The sequence below is a fragment of the Thunnus albacares genome, chromosome 22 (genome assembly GCF_914725855.1).
Source record: "Thunnus albacares chromosome 22, fThuAlb1.1, whole genome shotgun sequence".
NCBI classification, from domain to species: domain Eukaryota; kingdom Metazoa; phylum Chordata; class Actinopteri; order Scombriformes; family Scombridae; genus Thunnus; species Thunnus albacares.
In genome coordinates, this window is record NC_058127.1 from 23,470,721 (window position 1) to 23,493,890 (window position 23,170).

Genomic DNA, 23,170 nt, shown 5'->3' on the forward strand with positions numbered 1-23,170 from the left:
AGGCCACTAAACACAGCTCCCATCTAAATGTTACAAGGCTGCAAATTAATACAAAACTCCAGGTTCTTAGTTTAACCAAACTACATCCAAATAAGTCACTTTACTGAACTCAATACATGTTTTATTTTCTCTCTCTGTTATCTGTCTTCCTCAAATTCTCTCAAGCACCACTCATGTAGAAATGCAATAGGACTCAGTAAATCATTACCAACAAAGATAGAAATACAGGAGAGGTTCAATGACTCCTCTAAAATGAAGATATTTCAGATGTTTTCTCAAGCAAACCATTTTAATGATCCTATGGTAGTAAGATTATTTTTAAAGGGTAACATGCAATCAGCTGTAGTTCAGTAAAACTACAACAACAAATCACATCCTCCCCTCTTGTTTTACATGTCTGTCTCTCACTTTGTTCCCACATTTACTAGACTCTCACTTTGTAGCCAACAATACACACATGCAAACACAAGAGTGCAGTGTTGCATTTTAATTCTCACACACAGATACGTGGAGAGCTCAGCATGTATGCAATATGAAACACAGTATGTGCTCATGTAGTCATTGATAATTCACTATAATCCCACTATGTATCTGTATATTCTTTCGTTGTGTGTAATTATTTAGACCTGACATATTTACAGAGGTTTGGTGTGACGTTCACAACCATGTTTGTAGGAGCACATAGTTTGTCCAATGGTGTGTAAAATAACAGAGGTGCTCAGTCACATGACATGTTCCTGTCATCTTCTGACAACAAACTAACTACATTTACTCAAATACTGTACTTCAGTACAATGTTGAGGTACTTGTACTTTACTTGAATATTTCCATTTTTAGCAACTTGTACTTCACAATATTTGAGGAAATATTATACATTTATTTAACACCTATAGTCACTAGTTACTGTACAGAATATTTTATTTAACATAAAAACACTCATGATATAGAATACAACACATTAAAGATTAAACCAGTGTTTCATTTGTCTTTTAACCTCTTTCCTCTCCCATCAATCATCTCACAACCCCTCAGATTTATCTTGGGACCCTTTGTAGGGGCCCAACCCCTAGGTTGGGAACCACTGGACTTAACTACCTACAGTTAAGTTTGCTGTATATAAAGTAGTTCAAACTAGCTCCACCTTAACCAGCTACAACAATAAAATGTTGTTCACACACTGATGCATCAGTATTAATAATCTAATAATGTCATATTAACATCACTGCACAACCACTATTTTCACTTGTTATACTTCTACTACGTTTTACTCATCATACTTATGTTATATTGTAGTTTTGCTGCTTTGAAGTAAAGGATGTAAAAACTTCTTCCTCCACTGGCTGTCATGGAGGGAATGTGAAGTGGATACATTTTGCTGTGTCAGCCTATATTATCAGCCTATATCATATTATCTATATAAGATACTCACACTTTTTCATACATTTGTCAGTTGTGTCTTTTTTTAGTACTCTTGCCTTTTGCTAAAGTGTTTTTCTTTGAGTGCAGCAACAGAAGTCTACAGATTTCAAAAGTTTGGATGGAAGGCCTTTGCAGGCTACCAGTGCTCCCATTATCACCTAGATTACTTTATTATTCTGCAATAAATCACTGCCATAACTGTGTGTCTGTTGCTTTTATCAGGTTGGTTCACACACTGTAAACTTGAAGCCAAAGACTCATCTCATATGTTTTATTTGGAAGAAAAGTGACTTTGATTGAAACACTTCACACAGTAATATTGATGAGGAAGGATAAAACTCTTCTATACAGGATGTAGTCAAGGTTACGGTTAAGCTGATGATAGTGTATTGTTAGCAGATAGAGAATCAACATTCAACATGGATTACAGATAAGTAAAGCTGGGTTTTCATTTCAGAGCTCAGTCTTCTGTCTTTTTTTCTTCTTCTCTTCTTTTCCCTCCTTGTGGAAGACTTTCCCATCAGGCTGTTCTCTCCACTTCAGGGTGACTCCACTCACTCCTTGCTCCTTCAGTCTTTCCTGGAACTGGGAAACACAGATGGAAGCCATTTTGAAACATTCATCCCCCCTATTGTGTTGTTGTTGTATCTAAAATCCCCCACTGGTTTTTAGATATTATCAAACTTCATAGTGGCAAAACACATCAAGCAGAATAAGCATGTAAACAAGTATTCTAGACCTGTTTGAGACACACCAGCCCCTAACCCAGTCTGGATTTTGGAGACTTGCCTTTTTCAGGATGTTTGCTTTCACAGCAGGGTCATTGAGATCCACAGAGGAGTCCTGCACCTTCATCCTCAGCTTAACTACCCACCTCTTTACTGGTACTGAGACACAGAATGAGAGGAGAAATGAATCATTCATTTGCTGTCGTATTAGTTCTGTGATATTTACATTTTTTCATGTACATTCAAACATGATTTATGCTAAAGTTATGCAGCATTCTCTGGCTTCCACTGAAGGACAGTAAACCACTCACCAGGGATGCTGTAGCAGACAAATGGAAATCTCTCTTCACAGGACTTAAATGTCCAATAGTTTGATTCCTGCACACCACACATCATTTTCACCAATCTGAGTGATGCTGAAACTGAACCACTCCATTTGGTGAATGAGTAGGCACTGCCATCAGACCAGTTAATACCAGGATCTCTGTACAGGCCGATCCATGCCCAGCCTGTACCTGGCACCAAGTTCAGGACCTCCTGGCTCTCAGTGTCGTTCCTCACAGTGGCCAGGTCTATGAAGTTCTCCCTGCAGTACCTCTGAGCATTGGACCAGTTCATATTTTGATTCACAAAAACAAATTGAGGATCCAGCTGTGTTCCTGCAGATAAATTATTGGGGGGAATCATGATTTAAGTCCTGAACTTCAATATAATCATTACCAGAGAAGAAATTATGCTTTGTTGGGTACTTACCATTATAACAGACAAAATATGTTTTGTATGAACAAGGATAATTTGTCCATCTGTTTTGACTATTATAGACCATTACACAGAGTTCATCAGCCCCTAAATCTGGTTCATTGGAGTGCCAGTCCCTATATTCAGCTCCACTCCCTCTGTACCCATCTGACCACTTCCAATCAATGACTCTGTACAGGCCAATCCAGACCTGACTGTCGTAACCAGCAGATGAAACTGTGTTGATGAGTTGGTTCATGTCTTCAGTGTTTTCAATGGTGGCCAGGTCTGTGTATGTCCCTCTGCAGTACATCTGAGCTTCAGTCCAATTCATGGGTTCAGCAACAAAGTGGTACTGATGGAGACGACATGTGGAGAAGATGGACCAGCCTGTGAGGAAAACACCACTTTTTAACATGTGAGGTGACTCTAACATTTTTAAGTATTATAGTATAATGAAATAATAAACACTGTTAGACATTATTAAACACACAGTATTTAACTTCTGCTGCTAGTGGTCTCTTAATCAAAACAACAACAAAAGACAGAGTTTGATGACATCATGAAGTAGTGTGGGATCATGGGAGTTGTCTTCATTGTGAAATAACCACCATTGCAGTCATTGCAGTCAGCTTCTCCCGGTTAGGATTCCTTCAGTGTTCACTGTTCAGGAGGATTTTACCAGGAACCAAATTATCCACAGAGGTCTCCTCCTCTCCAAAACAAACAGACCCAATTGTAGGGAAATTTTAGCTCAGTTTGGGGAAATTTACTGTTAAGCAGAATTATTACACAGAACCACTTCAATTATTTGTTCAGCGTTATAACCTCAGAATCAGCATAATAAGACTAATAAATAGTTTCTCTTGGTGATTAGTCAAGAGAATCTTTAACACATAAATCAGCTTTGGGAAGGAATTAACTTGCACTCAGGAAAGGAATCGGACACGTAAAGTGACTGAAAGTAAGTTAAAGAAAACAAAGGCAATGACTTTATATGCAAAACATTTATTACCTAAAGACTAACCTAACAATGACACAAAACAACACTCACTAAACAAACAATGATGCCACAATGAAAGAATGAATGAATGCAGAACCAGAGTTTGTCAGAAAAGGGGTTGACTAGTGACCGTCACTGGAAGCAGCTGGTAAACTGGAGTGGCAAATTTAGAATTCAGTTCTAAGCAGATGAAGCTTTTTGAATTCACCCGGTTAGCAGAGCAGAAGTGTGCTACTTGCATGTCTGTGGGCTGGTAGCTGCTGAGTGGTGTGGTGACGTTAGGAGAGATGAGAAGGTGTTGCCACCGTGGGGAGTGGAGATGAAGATTTGTCAGCTGAAGTTGGTTTCAACTCAGAGAAAGAATGGGACCTCGTACCAGTAACAAAGAGAATCCAACTATTGCATTCCAGCGATAGTCTTTTATAGGTACAGTTAGATAAGGGACTTCAGAGAAGTGTCTGACCAATCATGGCATCCACTGGAGGTCAGATAATTTGTCTTATTTTTGAAACAATCTCTCAAACAACTGTACCTTGTTACCAAACAACTACCATGACTACAAATCTAATGTTCTTATGCCCAGGAGATTACAATGCTACCAAACAGCACATGTTTATCTCTAGTGGTTACTGAGATATTAATTACCTGATTTTAACACACATACAACTTGGAGAATTGAGTTAAACATTTCCAACATAGTTATGGACACAAATGTACACATTCAAACAATAAGGAAAGTAATAAAGTGATGGCATTGGCCACTTATTAAGGTAGACAGTTGTGCTGAGGAATATCCTACACAGTGATTAAAACCAGTAAAACACTGAATAAAGCAGTTTCATGTTAATAATCAGTGTTTCAGCCCCTCTGGATACGAGACATTCAGAGAGGCTGTTAAATGAGCTGCGGTTAACATTTGCTCAGCTTGTTTCTCTGATAACTTAAGATCCAGACGTCTGATGACTAAAATCCTTCATCCGGTTAAAAGATATAGTAAAAAACAACCAAGATATAAAAAATGTTTAATAAAAATGTGGCTTAAAACTAGATAAAAATGAAATTATTGACAGTTTCTGGCAGACAACCACAACACTGACATACACACAAAGAGGATATGATGCTATTAACTGCCAACCAAATGACACAGACCCTTAACCTTGATTAAAATTTCAGATTTCTCACGGTTTGAACATTGTTGGAAACATCTGGGATAATTAAACAACTCAACAAAATATATAACATATGTCTAGTCGTTTTTAGATTTTATAATGCAGAAAAGTTACATATTATATCTTTAAATATTTCACTGACCTGAGAGATACAGGACACCCAACAAGATCCTTTCCATCATGATGCTGCTCTGAAGTCTCTGTGTGTCGATGTTCACTATTAAAAGGAAACTCTACCTCTGTATTTGCTGTTCTTAGGCAAATCTAGTCAAATACAAGACCAGCTTCTCTTCTCTGTTACTATTAAAAGTCACGGTTCTGCTGCATTCCAAATGCAAAAAGTATGACGTATGTAAATGTTTGTCTCCAAAACATTGTCATGTACTCACAGAATATTTTATTTTTTTCCCAACTACAAAATATATATATTTTATTTCTCACTTTGCTCCAGTCATATCTAGTGTGCAGAGTTTCAGTTGTATTTGTCTTTCTGTTTTTCTGAGATTTCTGTCTTCTATACATTAGAGGTGAATGGAATTTTTTGTTTCTTTATTTTTTGGTGCTCACAGTGTTGAAAAAGTTATATTCAGATAATTCAGCAGCAACATCTCCCTCCAAGTCCATGACAGTCAGGACTCCTTGGTCTTCTTTGGTCTTCTAGTAGTTCTTGCAAAGCTTTGAGGTGTGTTTGGGGTCATTATCCTGCTGCAGTATGAATCCTTCTCCACAAAGATGCAAACCAGAGGGTACAGCATGTCTCTGAAGAATGGAGTGGTACTTCTCCAACATTAAGATTGATATATATTAATTATATATAATATATCTTATGCATGTATTTGTGTGTGTGTGTGTGTGTGTGTGTGTGTGTGTGTGCGTGTGTGTGCGTGTGTGTGTGTGTCTGGGTCATTCACTGTCCCTCAGTTTATGGCATGTTGATACATATTGGACAGCAAGATTTTGAGGTCATCAAGCTCTACATATGTACAGTGCTGCTTGAAATTTGTGAATCCTTTAGAATTTGCTCTATTTCTGCATAAATATGACCTAAAACTTGATCAGATTTCCATTGAAGTCCACAAGTGTGTGTGTGTGCGCGCGCGTGCGTGTGTGTGTGTGCGTGTGTGTATGTGTGTGCGTGTGTGTGTATGTGTGTGTGCGTGTGTGTATGTGCGTGTGTGTGTGTGTGTGTGTGTGTGTGTGCATGTGTGTGCGTGTGTGTAGGTCATTCACTGTCCCTCAGGTTGTGGCATGTTCATACATATTGGGCATATATATACTGTATGTGAGCTCCCACATTATTAAATTAGCAATTTAACAGCAGCCGAAAATCTTTTTGCTGACCTTCAGTGGTTAAACTTCTCACCTTGCTGCTGTGATGTAGAGAAGTGTACTTTGGGCTGTGGTAAGTACATCATGACATTGCTGTTGGGTGTGGTTACAGGTGCAACAGAGCATACTTTTGACTACAGCCATCAGTAAGGGGGCTTCTCTTTAGCCTGGGGTCTGTTCCAGATCGTGGGTTTAGTGAAAACACGTGAGATGACTTTAACTGAAGGTCAGTCACTGTGGTAACTCACTCTGTGAACTAACCTGCTCACTGGCAGCTTTTCTTCAAACCCTGAGTTTCTGTCTGTCTCCTCCCTCCTGCAGAGCCTGAAGGAGTTGTCGGACATGCTGTTTCATTTCCTCATTGTTACAGTTGATATTCATTTGCAGAGCTTTATGTTGGGAGTGGAAGTTTCCCAAGGACTGATTTTACTGACCCAGCTGCTAACAGTAATGTCTGTGAACAGCAATGAACTCATCCTACTTACAAGTATTGTGTTTGTATCCAAAGTCTGATATATCTTATTTCTCTGTGCCGTAGACCTCCGTTGTCCAAAAACTATTAAAAACACGTTAATGAGCCACATGGCTGCACTGTGTGACATGTTTCTTCCTCATGATGAGTTTAGGGCAGCTTGTTGAGGAACAGCTCCAAAAACTAATAACAGTGATCACACTTTCAGTCTCAGGAGAGTAGTTCTCTGTACAGCAGATGGAGTTTGCCCAGCTGTCATGGAAAAGTGAACGTTCAAACTTCCTTTTTTACGAGCCCTTTAAGTACAACCTCAACTTGAGCTTTTTCTTAACTCGAACCACATCCTTTAACATGGAGACGTCCTTAAAACGTTCAGAAAAATAGAAATGTTGCATTTCATCACAGTCAGCAGTGAGCTGTTTGTCAGGTTTATTCATTTATGTACAAGCATGTCTGTCACCAAGGCGGAGACTGTCTGAGATATAAAACAGAGTAGAAAATGAATAAGGTGCAAAAACAAACACTGATGCATGAGTCTGTATTCCCCCCACAACCCCCCACCCCCACCTACAAAGCCAAGCTATGTACAGCAGGTTCACATTTACTGACATCAGACATCTTGCTCAGTTATAAGCCACGCCAAGCTGACAGAGAAACAACATGAACAACTTTCTACTGCAAAAATAGTACTAAAGAAAACAGGTTTCTTGAAAGACACGTTGCGTTTGAATTTGTAATTATTGATTATGCTGTTAGTGCCATAAACAATATTCTATTCAGTCTCATTGTGTTGGTGCAGAAATCTCAATACCTGGACAAATACAACCAAAAGTATCTGCATGGCTACACAACACTAGAGACAAGTGAAAAAATATGGTTTTTCATATTAAAACCTGGCAGTTTAGGTAATGGACACAACTAAAAAAGGCCCTGATGAAGATGAGGGGCTCTGGTTTCACAGCCAGTGGACAGTAAACCAGGATGAAGGGGCCTACCAACTGTCAGCTGCTGACAGTTGGTAGGCAGAATATTGTATTGTATTCATTCAGCAAGAAAACAGGAAATAAAACAGGGGATTCACCATTACCCACCAATATACCTTCAAATTCCTCCCACATCACAGACATAAAATATGAATTCACGATGATGCTGAGAATAATTCTGCTTCTTGAAATAAATAGCTCTTTGAGAGGAGCTGCATTGTTGTTCAGCTGCTGTGTGATTACTGTGACCCTTAAAGATGCACTTTGTCTGCTGATGCTGACACACATGAATGACAACCAGTCATGATGTAGAAAATATGATCGTGTGGAGCCAAACAAATTCTACAAAAACACTTTAAATATATCAACAAGAATAAACAAAGGGAAGCTAGTATTTCCTTTAAACATTTACAAATAAATACTTGGTTTCGACCTTTTTGAACCCAAACTGAATCAGATTTTGAGTGAAAAGGAAACAAAGAGACTGGTGGTTGCTTGAAGAAGAAAGTTTGTGCACTAAACATACTCCATAGTATAAAAGTTTCAAAAGGTTGCTATTTCTGTATGTTGTGGTACTTACAGTTTACTAAAACAGGCAACTTGTTCTGGTTCATGTGAATGCTATGCTTGTGTCCTCAACATGCTCTCAGACTGTATGAACAGTTTAAATAAATATAAACACAATTTCTTAAAAAGAAAAAAAGAGGAAATAATATGAGACTGATGTGAGGGGTTGAGAGGTTTATGTGCCGTTCCTCTGCTCCCAAACAAACAAACAGAGACACACACTTAGTTTGCATGCTCCACATTTAAATGGATTTGAATTTGATATTATCAAGCAAGCAAACAAAACTTTATTTATATCATACATTTCATTCCAGGAATGTACTACGTAAATGTGCTTCACAGAGCTGAGCTACCACGAAAGTTACAGAAAAATATGCACATAATGTTGTACAATACAGAAAATAATAGTAGAAAATAGTTTTAGAAAATGAGCATAAAAGATTATTTTTACAAACATTTTCAACACTTGCCTACTCTAGCCTCAAACCTGTCAGAATTGTAGGAGAACCAGTTGATCTTTGTTTTTCCTGCAAAAATAGCCCAAAGAAGGTCTGAGCTCAATCAACAATAACCTCTAACCTCAAAAGACATGGATGTATATTCAACTTTGTCTGGAAATGCCCTCAGGTAAACTGAGAACCCTTCCTTCACATTAAAGTGTCCGGTTTGACTCCTCACAGAACCATCTCCTCACCCCAAACTCTCTCTAAATTGTGTGGGACAATCCCAAGTGGAATTTATGATTTATGAGGGATTAAAGGACCCTTTCCTTGGACAAATGCGGAGAGACTGTTTATCATAGTGAAACCTCATCAATTTGTTTGATGAGTTTGGACAACTCTACCTACATTTTATGTTTCTTTTCACCTTCTAATCTCATACATACACACACACCCACATTCCTCCCCTGTTGCTTTCACCCTGGTGAGACTTCCAATAAAGATAGTCCAGACCTGTCGTAAATTCAGGTAAGCCTTAGTTGAATTTCTGTGTTCCTTAAAACCAGAAGTTTGATTCAATGTTTCTTAAGTATAAAATCATCTTGTAATCTATATATTATTGGTCACAAAGTAATGCCTGTCAAATTGTTACATAGTAATAGAACCACAGTGCCATCCAGTGGACAACTTTCAGTGAGGTTGAAGCTGATGTATGATGTATGTTTTTTTTTATTGTGATATCTATTAAATTGCCTTTAAACTCTACATGACTCAGTAGGAATGTGATATGTATGAAGGATTACTTTGATAAGCAAAGAATTAACACGAGTAGTTACAATGTATGATAGCTAGTAGGAAGAGTAAGTTTGTTAAATAACTATAGTATGTTTTAATTAAGCTGTGTGAGGCCCTGTTAGTGGACATATAGCCAACAAAGATGACATTTTATTTTGGTAACGCTTTACAATACAGCCCGCAACGTACAGTGTAATTACTCTGTAGTTATGGTGTAATCTTTTGTACTAACAGTGTACCAGTACAGTACGTACCAATACATATATGTAGGTACAGGGGAACAAGATGTGACGTTATGGAATAAGGGGGTAAAAATTTAGGAATTTACAGATTACACTGTAGTCATTGTTTAACCAGGTACCTGTTCTATTATTACATACATGAGTATGTACGACCTCCTGAGCAATAATCTGGAACTTTGGGAAGAACTGCAGGGTAACATTACCGCTTAAATACATTCAGATTATTACTCACCGTATGTTTGCTGTAAAGTAGTTCAGCAGGGAGCAGATCGGATATGTTCCCTCATCTCACCAGCGTACACCTGTAGGGTGGTCACCACTGTAATAAAAACATAGTACTCTTGCGTTATTATTGTCTTTATGGCATTGCTTTTATTGCTGCCCCTCCAAATCTTTGCCTCTTATTTGATTTACACTTTGTATTTTGCCTGTTTATTAAAAGAAAATAACAAGCAGATAGATGTGTAATTGTGCCACTTTTACCTGGCTGGTCACGGCCACCTATGTCACTTCCTCTTTATGTTAGTATGTCACTTTCCATACAAGGGAAACGCCGACAGCGCAATCAAATCACATTATAAATACTCATTGAATACACACACACAGACGTGTTTTCCCGTAGCGTACGGCAGAGTGCTATAGTCCTCCTACACGGTGGTCAGCTGGCAGACAGGGAGTTTGGTCTTCCTGTTCGAGGTATGTATAGTAGTTGAAAGTCAACCTGCCAGGTTTTCTTCATGGTATTAATGGCAACAATTGTAAATACCAGGTGCAGGCAACCCCAGCTTTTGAACATCCAGATCCGTGGGAGACAGTAGATTTCACCTGTAGAGGTAGGCACTAATAGTTGTTGTTTCCTGTGTAGTGTTGTATTGAGTCGTATCAAAAATGATGAGTTCTTTGTGATTTAGGGGTCCAGAGCGGAGGAGCATTTGAGCTGTGCCATAATTGGCCGGGGTTATTATGGTAGAGGTAGGATGAGATAATTAAACATATCATATTGAAGGCCACGGTTGGATATTTGGGATTGGTTTTTTGTTTTTTTTTAATTTTCCTTTTTCTTTTCTTTTAGGATAGTTATCTACTGTTTTGCCTATAGTTTTTGTTCTTTTTAATTTTTTTCTTTCTTTTGTTTAGTTGTATGTAGTGTTGCTTTTGCCTCTTTTGGTTCAGCATATTTTTGACTGATTGTAATATTGGTTGATTTGTGTTGTGAGACGAGTCCAATCATGACGAGACGAGGTCAATAGGACTCAGTAAATCATTACCAACAAAGAGAGAAATACAGGAGAGGTTCAATGACTCCTCTAAAATGAAGATATTTCAGATGTTTTCTCAAGCAAACCATTTTAATGATCCTATGGTAGTAAGATTATTTCTAAAGGGTAACATGCAATCAGCTGTAGTTCAGTAAAACTACAACAACAAATCACATCCTCCCCTCTTGTTTTACATGTCTGTCTCTCACTTTGTTCCCACATTTACTAGACTCTCACTTTGTAGCCAACAATACACACATGCAAACACAAGAGTGCAGTGTTGCATTTTAATTCTCACACACAGATACGTGGAGAACTCAGCATGTATGCAATATGAAACACAGTATGTGCTCATGTAGTCATTGATAATTCACTATAATCCCACTATGTATCTGTATATTCTTTAGTTGTGTGTAATTATTTAGACCTGACATATTTACAGAGGTTTGGTGTGACGTTCACAACCATGTTTGTAGGAGCACATAGTTTGTCCAATGGTGTGTAAAATAACAGAGGTGCTCAGTCACATGACATGTTCCTGTCATCATCTGACAACAAACTAACTACATTTAATCAAATACTGTACTTCAGTACAATGTTGAGGTACTTATACTTTACTTGAATGTTTCCATTTTTAGCAACATGTGCTCCACAATATTTGAGGAAATATTATACATTTATTTAACACCTATAGTCACTAGTTACTTTACAGAATATTTTATTTAACATGAAAACACTCATGATAAAAAATACAACACATTAAAGATTAAACCAGTGTTTCATTTGTCTTTTAACCTCTTTCCTCTCCCATCAATCATCTCACGACCCCTCAGATTTATCTTGGGACCCTTTGGAGGGGCCCAACCCCTAGGTTGGGAACCACTGGACTTAACTACCTACAGTTAAGTTTGCTGTATATAAAGTAGTTCAAACTAGCTCCACCTTAACCAGCTACAACAATAAAATGTTGTTCACACACTGATGCATCAGTATTAATAATCTAATAATGTCATATTAACGTCACTGCACAACCACTATTTTCACTTGTTATACTTCTACTACGTTTTACTCATCATACTTATGTTATATTGTAGTATTGCTGCTTTGAAGTAAAGGATATAAAAACTTCTTCCTCCACTGGCTGTCATGGAGGGAATGTGAAGTGGCTACATTTTGCTGTGTCAGCCTATATTATCAGCCTATATCATATTATCTATATAAGACACTCGCACTTTTTCATACATTTGTCAGTTGTGTCTTTTCTTAGTACTCTTGCCTTTTGCTAAAGTGTTTTTGTTTGAGTGCAAGGTTACGGTTAAGCTGATGATAGTGTATTGTTAGCAGATAGAGAATCAACATTCAACATGGATTACAGATAAGAAAAGCTGGGTTTTCATTTCAGAGCTCGGTCTTCTTTCTTTTTTTCTTCTTCTCTTCTTTTCCCTCCTTGTGGAAGACTTTCCCATCAGGCTGTTCTCTCCACTTCAGGGTGACTCCACTCACTCCTTGCTCCTTCAGTCTTTCCTGGAACTGGGAAACACAGATGGAAACCATTTTGAAACATTCATCCTCCCTATTGTGTTGTTGTTGTATCTAAAATCCCCCATTGGTTTTTAGATATTATCAAACTTCATAGTAGCAAAACACATCAAGCAGAATAAGCATGTAAACAAGTATTCTAGACCTGTTTGAGACACACCAGCCCCTAACCCAGTCCGGATTTTGGAGACTTGCCTTTTTCAGGATGTTTGCTTTCACAGCAGGGTCATTGAGATCCACAGAGGAGTCCTGCACCTTCATCCTCAGCTTAACTACCTGCCTCTTTACTGGTACTGAGACACAGAATAAGAGGAGAAATGAATCATTCATTTGCTGTCGTATTAGTTCTGTGATTTTTACATTTTTTCATGTACATTCAAACATGATTTATACTAAAGTTATGCAGCATTCTCTGGCTTCCACTGAAGGACAGTAAACCACTCACCAGGAGGGATGCTGTAGCAGACAAATGGAAATCTCTCTCCACAGGACATAAATGTCCATTGGTTTGATTCCTGCACACCACACATCATTTTCATCCGTTTGAGTGATGCTGAAACTGAACCACCCCATTTGGTGAACGAGTAGGTACTGCCATCAGACCAGTTAATGTTAGGATCTCTGTACAGGCCGATCCATGCCCAGTATGTACCTGGCACCAAGTTCATGACCTCCTGGTTCTCAGTGTCGTTCCTCACAGTGGCCAGGTCTATGAAGTTCTCCCTGCAGTACCTCTGAGCATTGGACCAGTTCATTGGTTGATTCACAAAAACAAATTGAGGATCCAGCTGTGTTCCTGCAGTTAAATTATTGGGGAAAAAATGAATCTTTGATTTGAAGTGCTGAACTTCAATATAATCATTACTAGAGAAGAAATAATGCTTTGCTGGGTACTTACCATTATAACAGACAAAATATGTTTCGTATGAACAAAAATAATCTGTCCATCTGTAATGACTATTATAGACCATTACACAGAGTTCATCAGCCCCTAAATCTGGTTCACTGGAGTCCCAGTCCCTATATTCAGCTCCACTCCCTCTGTACCCATCTGACCACTTCCAATCAATGACTCTGTACAGGCCAATCCAGACTTGACTGTTGTAACCAGCAGATGAAACTGTGTTGATGAGTTGGTTCATGTCTTCAGTGTTTTCAATGGTGACCAGGTCTGTGTATGTCTCTCTGCAGTAGGTCTGAGCTTCAGTCCAATTCATGCGCTCAGAAACAAAGTGGTACTGATGGAGACGACATGTGGAGAAGATGGACCAGCCTGTGAGGAAAACACCACTTTTTAACATGTGAGGTGACTCTAACATTTTTAAGTATTATAGTATAATGAAATAATAAACACTGTTAGACATTATTAAACACACAGTATTTAACTTCTGCTGACAGTGGTCTCTTAATCAAAACAAAAACAAAAGACAGAGTTTGATGACATCATGAAGTAGTGTGGGATCATGGGAGTTGTTGTCTTCATTGTGAAATAACCACCATTGCAGTCATTGCAGTCAGCTTCTCCCGGTTAGGATTCCTTCAGTGTTCACTGTTCAGGAGGTTTTTACCAGGAACCAAATTATCCACAGAGGTCTCCTCCTCTCCAAAACAAACAGACCCAATTGTAGGGAAATTTTAGCTCAGTTTGGGGAAATTTACTGTTAAGCAGAATTATTACACAGAACCACTTCAATTATTTGTCCAGCGTTATAACCTCAGAATCAGCATAATAAGACTAATAAATAGTTTCTCTTGGTGATTAGTCAAGAGAATCTTTAACACATAAATCAGCTTTGGGAAGGAATTAACTTGCACTCAGGAAAGGAATCGGATACGTAAAGTGACTGAAAGTAAGTTAAAGAAAACAAAGGCAATGATATGCAAAACATTTATTACCTAAAGACTAACCTAACAATGACACAAAACAACACTCACTAAACAAACAATGACGCTACAATGAAAGAATGAATGAATGCAGAACCAGAGTTTGTCAGAAAAGGGGTTGACTAGTGACCGTCACTGGAAGCAGCTGGTAAACTGGGGTGGCAAATTTAGAATTCAGTTCTAAGCAGATGAAGCTTTTTGAATTCACCCGGTTAGCAGAGCGGAAGTGTGCTATTTGCATGTCTGTGGGCTGGTAGCTGCTGAGTGGTGTGGTCAGGAGAGATGAGAAAGCGTTGCCACCGTGGGGAGTGGAGATGAAGATTTGTCAGCTGAAGTTGGTTTCAACTCAGAGAAAGAATGGGACCTCGTACCAGCAACAAAGAGAATCCAACTATTACATTCCAGCGATGGTCTTTTATAGGTACAGTTAGATAAGGTACTTCAGAGAAGCGTCTGACCAATCATGGCATCCACTGGAGGTCAGATAATTTGTCTTATTTTTAAAACAATCTCTCAAACAACTGTACCTTGTTACCAAACAACTACCATGACTAAAAATCAAATGTTCTTATGCTCAGGAGATTACAATGCTACCAAACAGCACATGTTTATCTCTAGTGGTTACTGAGATATTAATTACCTGATTTTAACACACATACAACTTGGAGAATTGAGTTAAAAATTATAGTAAATTTCCAACATAGTTATGGACACAAATGTACACATTCAAACAATAAGGAAAGTAAGAAAGTGATGGCATTGGCCACTTATTAAGGTAGACAGTGTTCTGCTGAGGAATATCCTACACAGTGATTAAAACCAGTAAAACACTGAATAAAGCAGTTTCATGTTAATAATCAGTGTTTCAGCCCCTCTGGATACGAGACATTCAGAGCTGCTGTTAACATTTGCTCAGCTTGTTTCTCTGATAACTTAAGATCCAGACGTCTGATGACTAAAATCCTTCATCTGGTTAAAAGATATAGTTAAAAACAACCAAGATATAAAAAATGTTTAATAAAAATGTGGCTTAAATCTGGATACATGTCAGTTTATGACAGCATTTGGCAGACAACCACAACACTGATGTATGCACAAAGGTCATATGATGCTATTAACTGCTGACCAAATGAAAAGGACCCTTACCTTGATTAAAAGTGTGAATTTCTGGGTTTGAACATTAGAAACATTTTGGATGATGTAATTACACAACTCAATAAAATATTAAGTTAAACATTAAACATTAAACATTATAATGTGCAAAAGTTACATATTATATCTTTAAATATTATACTGATCTGAGAGATACAGGACACTCAGCAAGATCCTTTCCATCATGATGCTGCTCTGAGGTCTCTGTGTGTCGATGTTCACTCTTACAAGGAAACTCTACCTCTGTATTAGCTGTTCTTAGGCAAATCTAGTCAAATACAACACCAGCTTCTCTTCTTTGTTAGGGGCAAAAGTCACAGTTCTGCTGCATTCTGTATGCAAAAAGTATTGTAAAGTATGTTAATGTTTATCTCCAACACATTGTAAAGTACACTTTGGTCGTGTGCAAAGGTGTTGATTTGAAGGGATCAATTCATCTCAACTACAAAATATATATATTTTATTTCTCACTTACCTCCAGTCGTATCTAGTGTGCAGAGTTTCAGTTGTATTTGTCTTCTATACATTAGAGGTGAATGGAATTTTCTGTTTCTTTGTTTTTTGGTGCTCACAGTGTTGAAAAAGTTACATTCAGATAATTCAGCAGCAACATCTCCCTCTGGAGTCTTCATTACTCCAAACAGAATTCACTGTGATTAGTTTTCATTGGGACTATTTCTTCAGTAGAAAGTAGTTCCAATGATACCTGTTCACAGAGAGGCTGGGCTGGATGTTTGAAATGTTTAAATGTGGTTAACACCTCTAATTAAAATTCCACTGATTCCAATGTGTATATACATCAGATGAAAATACACACATACATATATAAATAAATTGAGTAATATCAGTTCACAGGTTTAATAGGAGACAGTTCAACCAGATTTGGCTCATGGCTGCTATTTGTCTACCACTACTCTACTACATATTGTTGCCTTCAGGCAGCAGGAAGTCTTCTGAGCCTCTCACTTATACATATTGTAATTTTCACACATTGTTAACCTTGATCAGAAGTTTCTATCAAATCAGATGAGGAGTTGAAGTGGGTATAATGTTGCATTTTTGGGGTGGGACACATTTTCAGGAAGTGGAGCCACATGTGGCACAGTGCTAGAAAAGGGTCAGATATATTTGACTATATAACACCTTGAAATCAAGATAACCTTTAAAAAAAATACAAGCATGTGCTTTAATCTCTAAAAAACTGAACTGATGTTTTAAAGACATGTTTTATTTTTTCTAAAATGTGATTTTTTATGCGTTGCCTCGAGACATAATTAGTGCAGTTAGTGTAAATGTTAAGACATTCTGAATGATGGCGATGTATTATTGTGTAAAATGATGATCTGGTTCATGTTTTTGCTATCTACTACTTACTGGCAAGAACAGACACAAGTACATTTTATGGTCTAAAGGGTTGAATAGATGCATACAAATATATTGTATTTCTTATGCAAAGTACAGAAAGTGTGATGATCACCTCTGGTTTACCAACAAACACAAGTGCTTCCTAAGATTCCACACAGGACGAGACTCCAGAAAATGAAGTCAGAGGTTAATGACAAAAAAAATAAAAACAATTTTTACATAAAGAAAAAAAGGATGTACATGTACAGTGGGATCCAAAGTCTGAGACCTCTAGTCAAGATACTTCTATTTTGCATTTGTTCTGAATGTAATACTATTTCTTTCATTACAAATAATTTGAAAAATGTACATAAATTTCAGAATATCTTAGTATTTCCTCCTTTTACTTTAATGACAGCATGCACTCCAGCTGGCTTTGAGGTGTGTTTGGGGTCATTATCCTGCTGCAGTATGAATCCTTCTCCACAAAGATGCAAACCAGAGGGTACAGCATGTCTCTGAAGAATGGAGTGGTACTTCTCCAACATTAAGATTGATATATATTAATTACATATAGTATATCTTATGCATGTATTTGTGTGTGTGTGCGTGTGTGTGTGTGTGTGTCTGGGTCATTCACTGTCCCTCAGTTTATGGCATGTTGATACATATTGGACAGCAAGATTTTGAGGTCATCAAGCTCTACATATGTACAGTGCTGCTTGAAATTTGTGAATCCTTTAGAATTTGCTCTATTTCTGCATAAATATGACCTAAAACGTGATCAGATTTCCATTCAAATCCTAAAACTAGATAAAGAGACATCAGTTAAAGAAGTGAGACAAAAACCTTACACTTGTTCATTTATTTATTGAGGGAAATGATCCAATGTTACATATTTGTGTGTGGCAAAAGTATGTGAACCCCTGGGATTATTAATTAATTTGAAGGGGAAATTACAGTCAGTTGTTTCAATCAATGGGATGAAAATCAAGTGTGAGTCTGGGAGGCCCTACCTCATTTAAAAATCTGGGTCTTTAATATCAAAGTCTGAGCTTCACAACACAGGTTTGTGGAAATGTGTCATGGCTCGAACAAAGGAGATTTCTGAGGACATTAGAAGAAGAGTTGTTGATATTCACCAGGCTGGAAAGGGTTACAAAACCATTTCTAAAGAGTTTGGACTCCACCAGTCAACTGTCAGGCAGATCATGTATAAATTGAAGACATCCAACATCATTGTTACCCTCCCCAGGAGTGGTCGAACAACAAAAATCACACCAAGAGCAGGCGTGTAATAGTCTGGGAGGCCAGAATGGACCCCAGGGTAACCTCTAGGAAACTAAAGGTCTCTCGTGCAGTGGCTACAGTCAATGTTCATGAGTCCACCATCAGGAGAACATTGAACATCAATGGTGTGCATGGCAGAGTTGCAAGGAAAAAAGCCACTTCTCTCCAAAAAGAACATTGCTGCCTATTATAGTACGCTCAAGACCATGTGGATAAGCCAGAAGGTGATTGGAACAATGTTCTGTGGATGGATGAGACCAAAATCAAACTTTTTGGCTTGAAAGAGGAGCGTTATGTTTGGAAATGAGGAAACACTGCATTCCAGCATAAGAACCTTAACCCATCTGTGAAACATGGTGGTGGTAGTATCATGGTTTGGGTTGCTTTGCTGCCTCTGAACCAGGACAACTTGCAATCATGGATGGAGGCATGAGTTCTGAGTTGTACCAGCAAATTCTACAGGAAAATGTCAAGGTATCTGTCTGTGAACTGAAGCTCAACAGAAAGCACGTCATGCAGTAAGACAACAACCCTAAACACACAAGTTGTTCTACTAAAGAATGGTTGGAGCAGGTCACCTTCCACTGGACAAACTCTCTCCCAAAGGGTCTGAGAGTGGTCCAGCTGGACTAGGTTTGGACCGTCTCCAAAACAGACAAAGAAGCAAACAAACAAACAACAAAAGACAGTGAAGGGGAGAAGGGGAAAGAAGCAAAACAGACAAATACTATAGGAGGAATACCCCTTAGCTGGTCTCAGCTGGTCTGGTCCCTGGGCTGTGGCTGTGTTGCTGGAGGGGCTGGCTGTCGTGTGGAGGGGTGATGGTGGCATCCCCTTCTTGGGCTCTCTGTGTTTGGCTCCACCCCCCATAGCCATATTAAATTAATTTAATTGATATAAACTCAAATAGATATAAATTGATATAAATTAATATAAATATCTTAATTATTTAACCCATTTTGCTGTTATTGTGGCTGCCTCTGCCGCTACCGATGCCACAGTATACTATCAAACAAGACTATTATCATTAATATGTTATATTGTCGTATTGTTATTATTATTATCATTATTATTATTATCATAATTATTAATGCTCTCACTTTTTCTTTCTCCCCCTCCCTTTCTCCTCCCCCTCTCTCTCTTCTTTTCTCACTTTAATCACTCACCCCCCCTTCCCTTTTCCCACAATCAATCCATATTGCTTAGTTGCTCTCTACATTTACTACCTTTTTCATTGTAATATGATGTTGTCACTGCTGTTGTTTGTCATTATTTTTGTTTGTTTGTCTATTTGCTTGATTTGTCTTTTATTTATTTTTTTCCTTTCCACTATGTCTTGTTAACAGTATCACCAATAAAAAAAAAAAAATTAAAAAAAAGCTGATGTGCAGGGCTGATAAACAGTTACCAGAAACGTTTGGTTGAAGTTATTGCTGTAAAAGGGGATCACACCAGTTACTGAAAGGAAGGGTTCACATACTTTTGCCTCCCACAAATATGTAAGATTGGATAATTTTCCTCAATAAATAAATAAAAAAGATGAAAAAAAAAAGATTTTTTTGTCTCATTTGTTTAATGGTGTTCACTTTATCTAATTTTAGGAGTTGTGTAAATATCTGATCATGTTTTAGGTCATATTTATGCAGAAATGTAGAAAATTCTAAAAAGTTTCAAGCAACACTGTATACACATACACACACACACATACACACATACACATATACACACATACATATAGTAAATAAAAAACTTTAAATATATCAACATGAATAAACAAAGGGAAGCTAGTATTTCCTTTAAACATTTACAAATAAATACTTGGTTTTGACCTTTTTGAACCCAAACTGAATCAGATTTTGAGTGAAAAGGAAACAAAGAGACTGGTGGTTGCTTGAAGAAGAAAGTTTGTGCACTAAGCATGCTCCATAGTATAAACGTTTCAAAAGGTTGCCATGTCTGTATGTTGTGGTACTTACAGTTTACTAAAACAGGCAACTTGTTCTGGTTCATGTGAATGCTATGCTTGTGTCCTCAACACGCTATGTGCCGATCTTCTGCTCCCGTTCCTGTAAAACAAACAAACAGAGACACACACTCAGTTTGCATGCCCCACATTTACATGGTTATAAAGTATGATGTCATCATAACTGACAGAACCATGAGCCAGAGCGACAAAATTCAAATCCAGGCTGTAAAAAAAATTTTTTCCTTTCCACAAGATGTTGGAACCTGGCTGCAGGGATTTGATCCCATTCAGCCACAAGAGCATTAGTGAGATCCAACACTGATGTTGGGTGATAAGACGATGTGTTAATTCCACTCAAAAGTGGGAAAATGTCTTTATGAACTGAAGACCTAATGACATAATGAAACAGGACTGCAAAAACTGCCTTTTTGCATCAGTGACATCATCAGTAAGCCCAGCACTTTAGTCTCAGTCTACATTGTGAGCTCTGACCTTGGCCTTCCTGAGGATGTGTCCCTGGACTAGTGAGGCCTTCTGGCCGCCCTGCTGCCGGTGGAGCAGTGAGGTGTCACAGCTGGAGAGGGGAGAAGACTCCTGGGTCCGTCACAACATCGCTGGTGACTGCACACACACACACACACACACACACACACACACACACACACACATGCAGGTAAAAAGTTAGACAGCTAATGGTGGCATGCAGGTAGTTGTTTGCAATTGAAAGTAAACTGCTGTGGGAGTAATGAAGCACCACAGTGCAGTAAAAGACAGCATAGTACAGCTCAGTGTTCTGACTGAATCTTAAAACACAATAAAGCAGGACTTTGGCTTTGTCATTTAACAACAAGCACTTTTTCAACAGAAGTCTATGTGTTTTACCAGCAGCAGCCTCCACAGCAGTGCGCAGGTCTCTCCTCTCCTTCTTCAGATGGGTCAGATGGTTCCTGATCTCCTGCTTCTTCTTCATCAGTTCTTCCTCTTTGGCCTGCAGCCGCTTGGCATCGGCCTCCACGCAGTTCTTCCCGTACTTACACTGCTCCACATCTGCAAAATGATAACTGGGTTTGAAGAAACTGAATGCAAGAGGCTGGTGTCCAAAAATGATGACACTGCTGAGTCATCTGCCTGTTTGTGTTTGTGCTGCCAGTGTTGAAATCATAAAGACGAGGATCAGGTACTCTGCTCTGGATTGGATACACATGTTAATGCACAGGAAGTCAGAAGAAACTCTTTCTAGCTTGACAGCCATGTATTTTACAAACTTTGACATTGAACCTGTTATATTAGTTTATCCCATTCAACTAACCTTCACATAACTAAGATGAATTTGCTCTGAGTTGAATTTGGGTAAATTCAGACTCTTTTCTACAAACATGACTGACAGAGTTATAGATTCAATCTGCTAATGTCTGTTTATTCCAACACAAAACATGTGTCTTCTGAACAAATTTAACAGTTTCATACTGTAGATGTTTCACCAAGGAAACTAAGTGACGAGTCAATACATAGAAGAAAAAAGAGATGAGAAAACTTTCTCTCTATTCAAGTCTTGATCCACAATGCTGTTAGCAAACTTCAAACTTCTGACAAAAACTAAAGTTCTTAAAATTCTGGTTGTTACTTACAATTCTTAAAAGATAAATCTAAATAAATTCCAAACTGGAGCTAAAATGACTGATGATTCAGACAAGACTGTAGCAGCCGCCTCTCTGAGAAGGAACACAGTAAATGAGTCATTTACTGTAATTTACTTCACACAAAACAACAACACACACAATCCACATGTTTACTGTCACATCAGCCTGATGTTGTTTGCTCTCAGGTAAGGTTTGTTTTACTTGTTTGGAGGACACCACCAGCCAGCTGCTGAAGATGGTGTTCATCAGCAACATAGAAAAAACTGACACAAAAGTCAGCTACCACAAATTAATTAAATTACATTAAAATCCTCCACTAAAGTAAAAGAGTTTGCAAAGAAACATGAAAAGAGGGCATCTCTTCAGGATTAGTTTCCTATTATCAGGTTTCCAGTTTTAAGAACAAACTTGCATCTTTTTCTGTGGTCATATACAACTATACAGTCCAAATATAAATCTTACAGACTATTAAAATGAGGTGAAAATGAAGTACTTGCACTTTTTGCCATTTCATTCATACATTTACACAACTTGTCAAACACTAATAGGATCTTTTTTGACTCATGTGTATAGATATAGATATAGATGTGGTCCTAACACTACCAAGATATAAGTTTGTTTTTTTTCTCCAAGTACTTTGGGTAAAATCATCCCATAAAACTAAATAAGGTTGATGATAAAACTGACCGTGGAAATGAATAGTTATAACAATAGTAAAATAATAGTTGTTAATTTCACCTCCTCTGGAGTATTTCGAGAACTAAGCTAAGCATGGCCTGCCCTCTTGTGGCTTTAAAAATGCACAACTCAATGCAAAATAAGACTTGAACTTACTGGCACTGCTGTAAACTTGAAGCAAATGCAACAATCCATAGATATGTTTTATTCTGGAGAGGATTACATTTCATTAGGAGTTATGAATATCACACACAGTACTGATAAAGGACTAGCTCACTCTAAGTTATGGTTTAGTGCTCTGATAACTACAAGGCAGTGAACTATGTATACATTTTATTAGCAGATAGAATCAGTATTAATTATAGGTTTCCCATTAGCCTTAGCACAGCTAAAGTTGGGTTTTAATTTCAGAGCTCAGTTTTCTTTCTCTCTGTCTTGAGTTCTTTTTCCCTCCTTGTGGAAAACTTTCCCATCAGGCTTTTCTCTCCACTTCAGGGTGACTCCACTCACTCCTTTCTCCTTCAGTTTATCCT

The 23,170-nt window shown here is 38.0% G+C and overlaps 1 protein-coding gene across 1 annotated transcript in view; it reads right to left on the minus strand.

The window, feature by feature from the left end:
* Window positions 1-2,545: 2,545 nt before the first annotated feature.
* Window positions 2,546-23,170, minus strand: part of LOC122974517 (L-selectin-like) — a 30,680-nt gene continuing 10,055 nt past the window's right edge. The window contains exons 2-4 of the mRNA XM_044342553.1: window positions 2,977-3,275; window positions 2,663-2,816; window positions 2,546-2,601 (exon numbers count right to left, since the gene is read on the minus strand). Coding sequence (XP_044198488.1) covers window positions 2,546-2,601; window positions 2,663-2,816; window positions 2,977-3,275 — 509 coding nt within the window. The remainder of the gene's footprint in view (window positions 2,602-2,662; window positions 2,817-2,976; window positions 3,276-23,170) is intronic.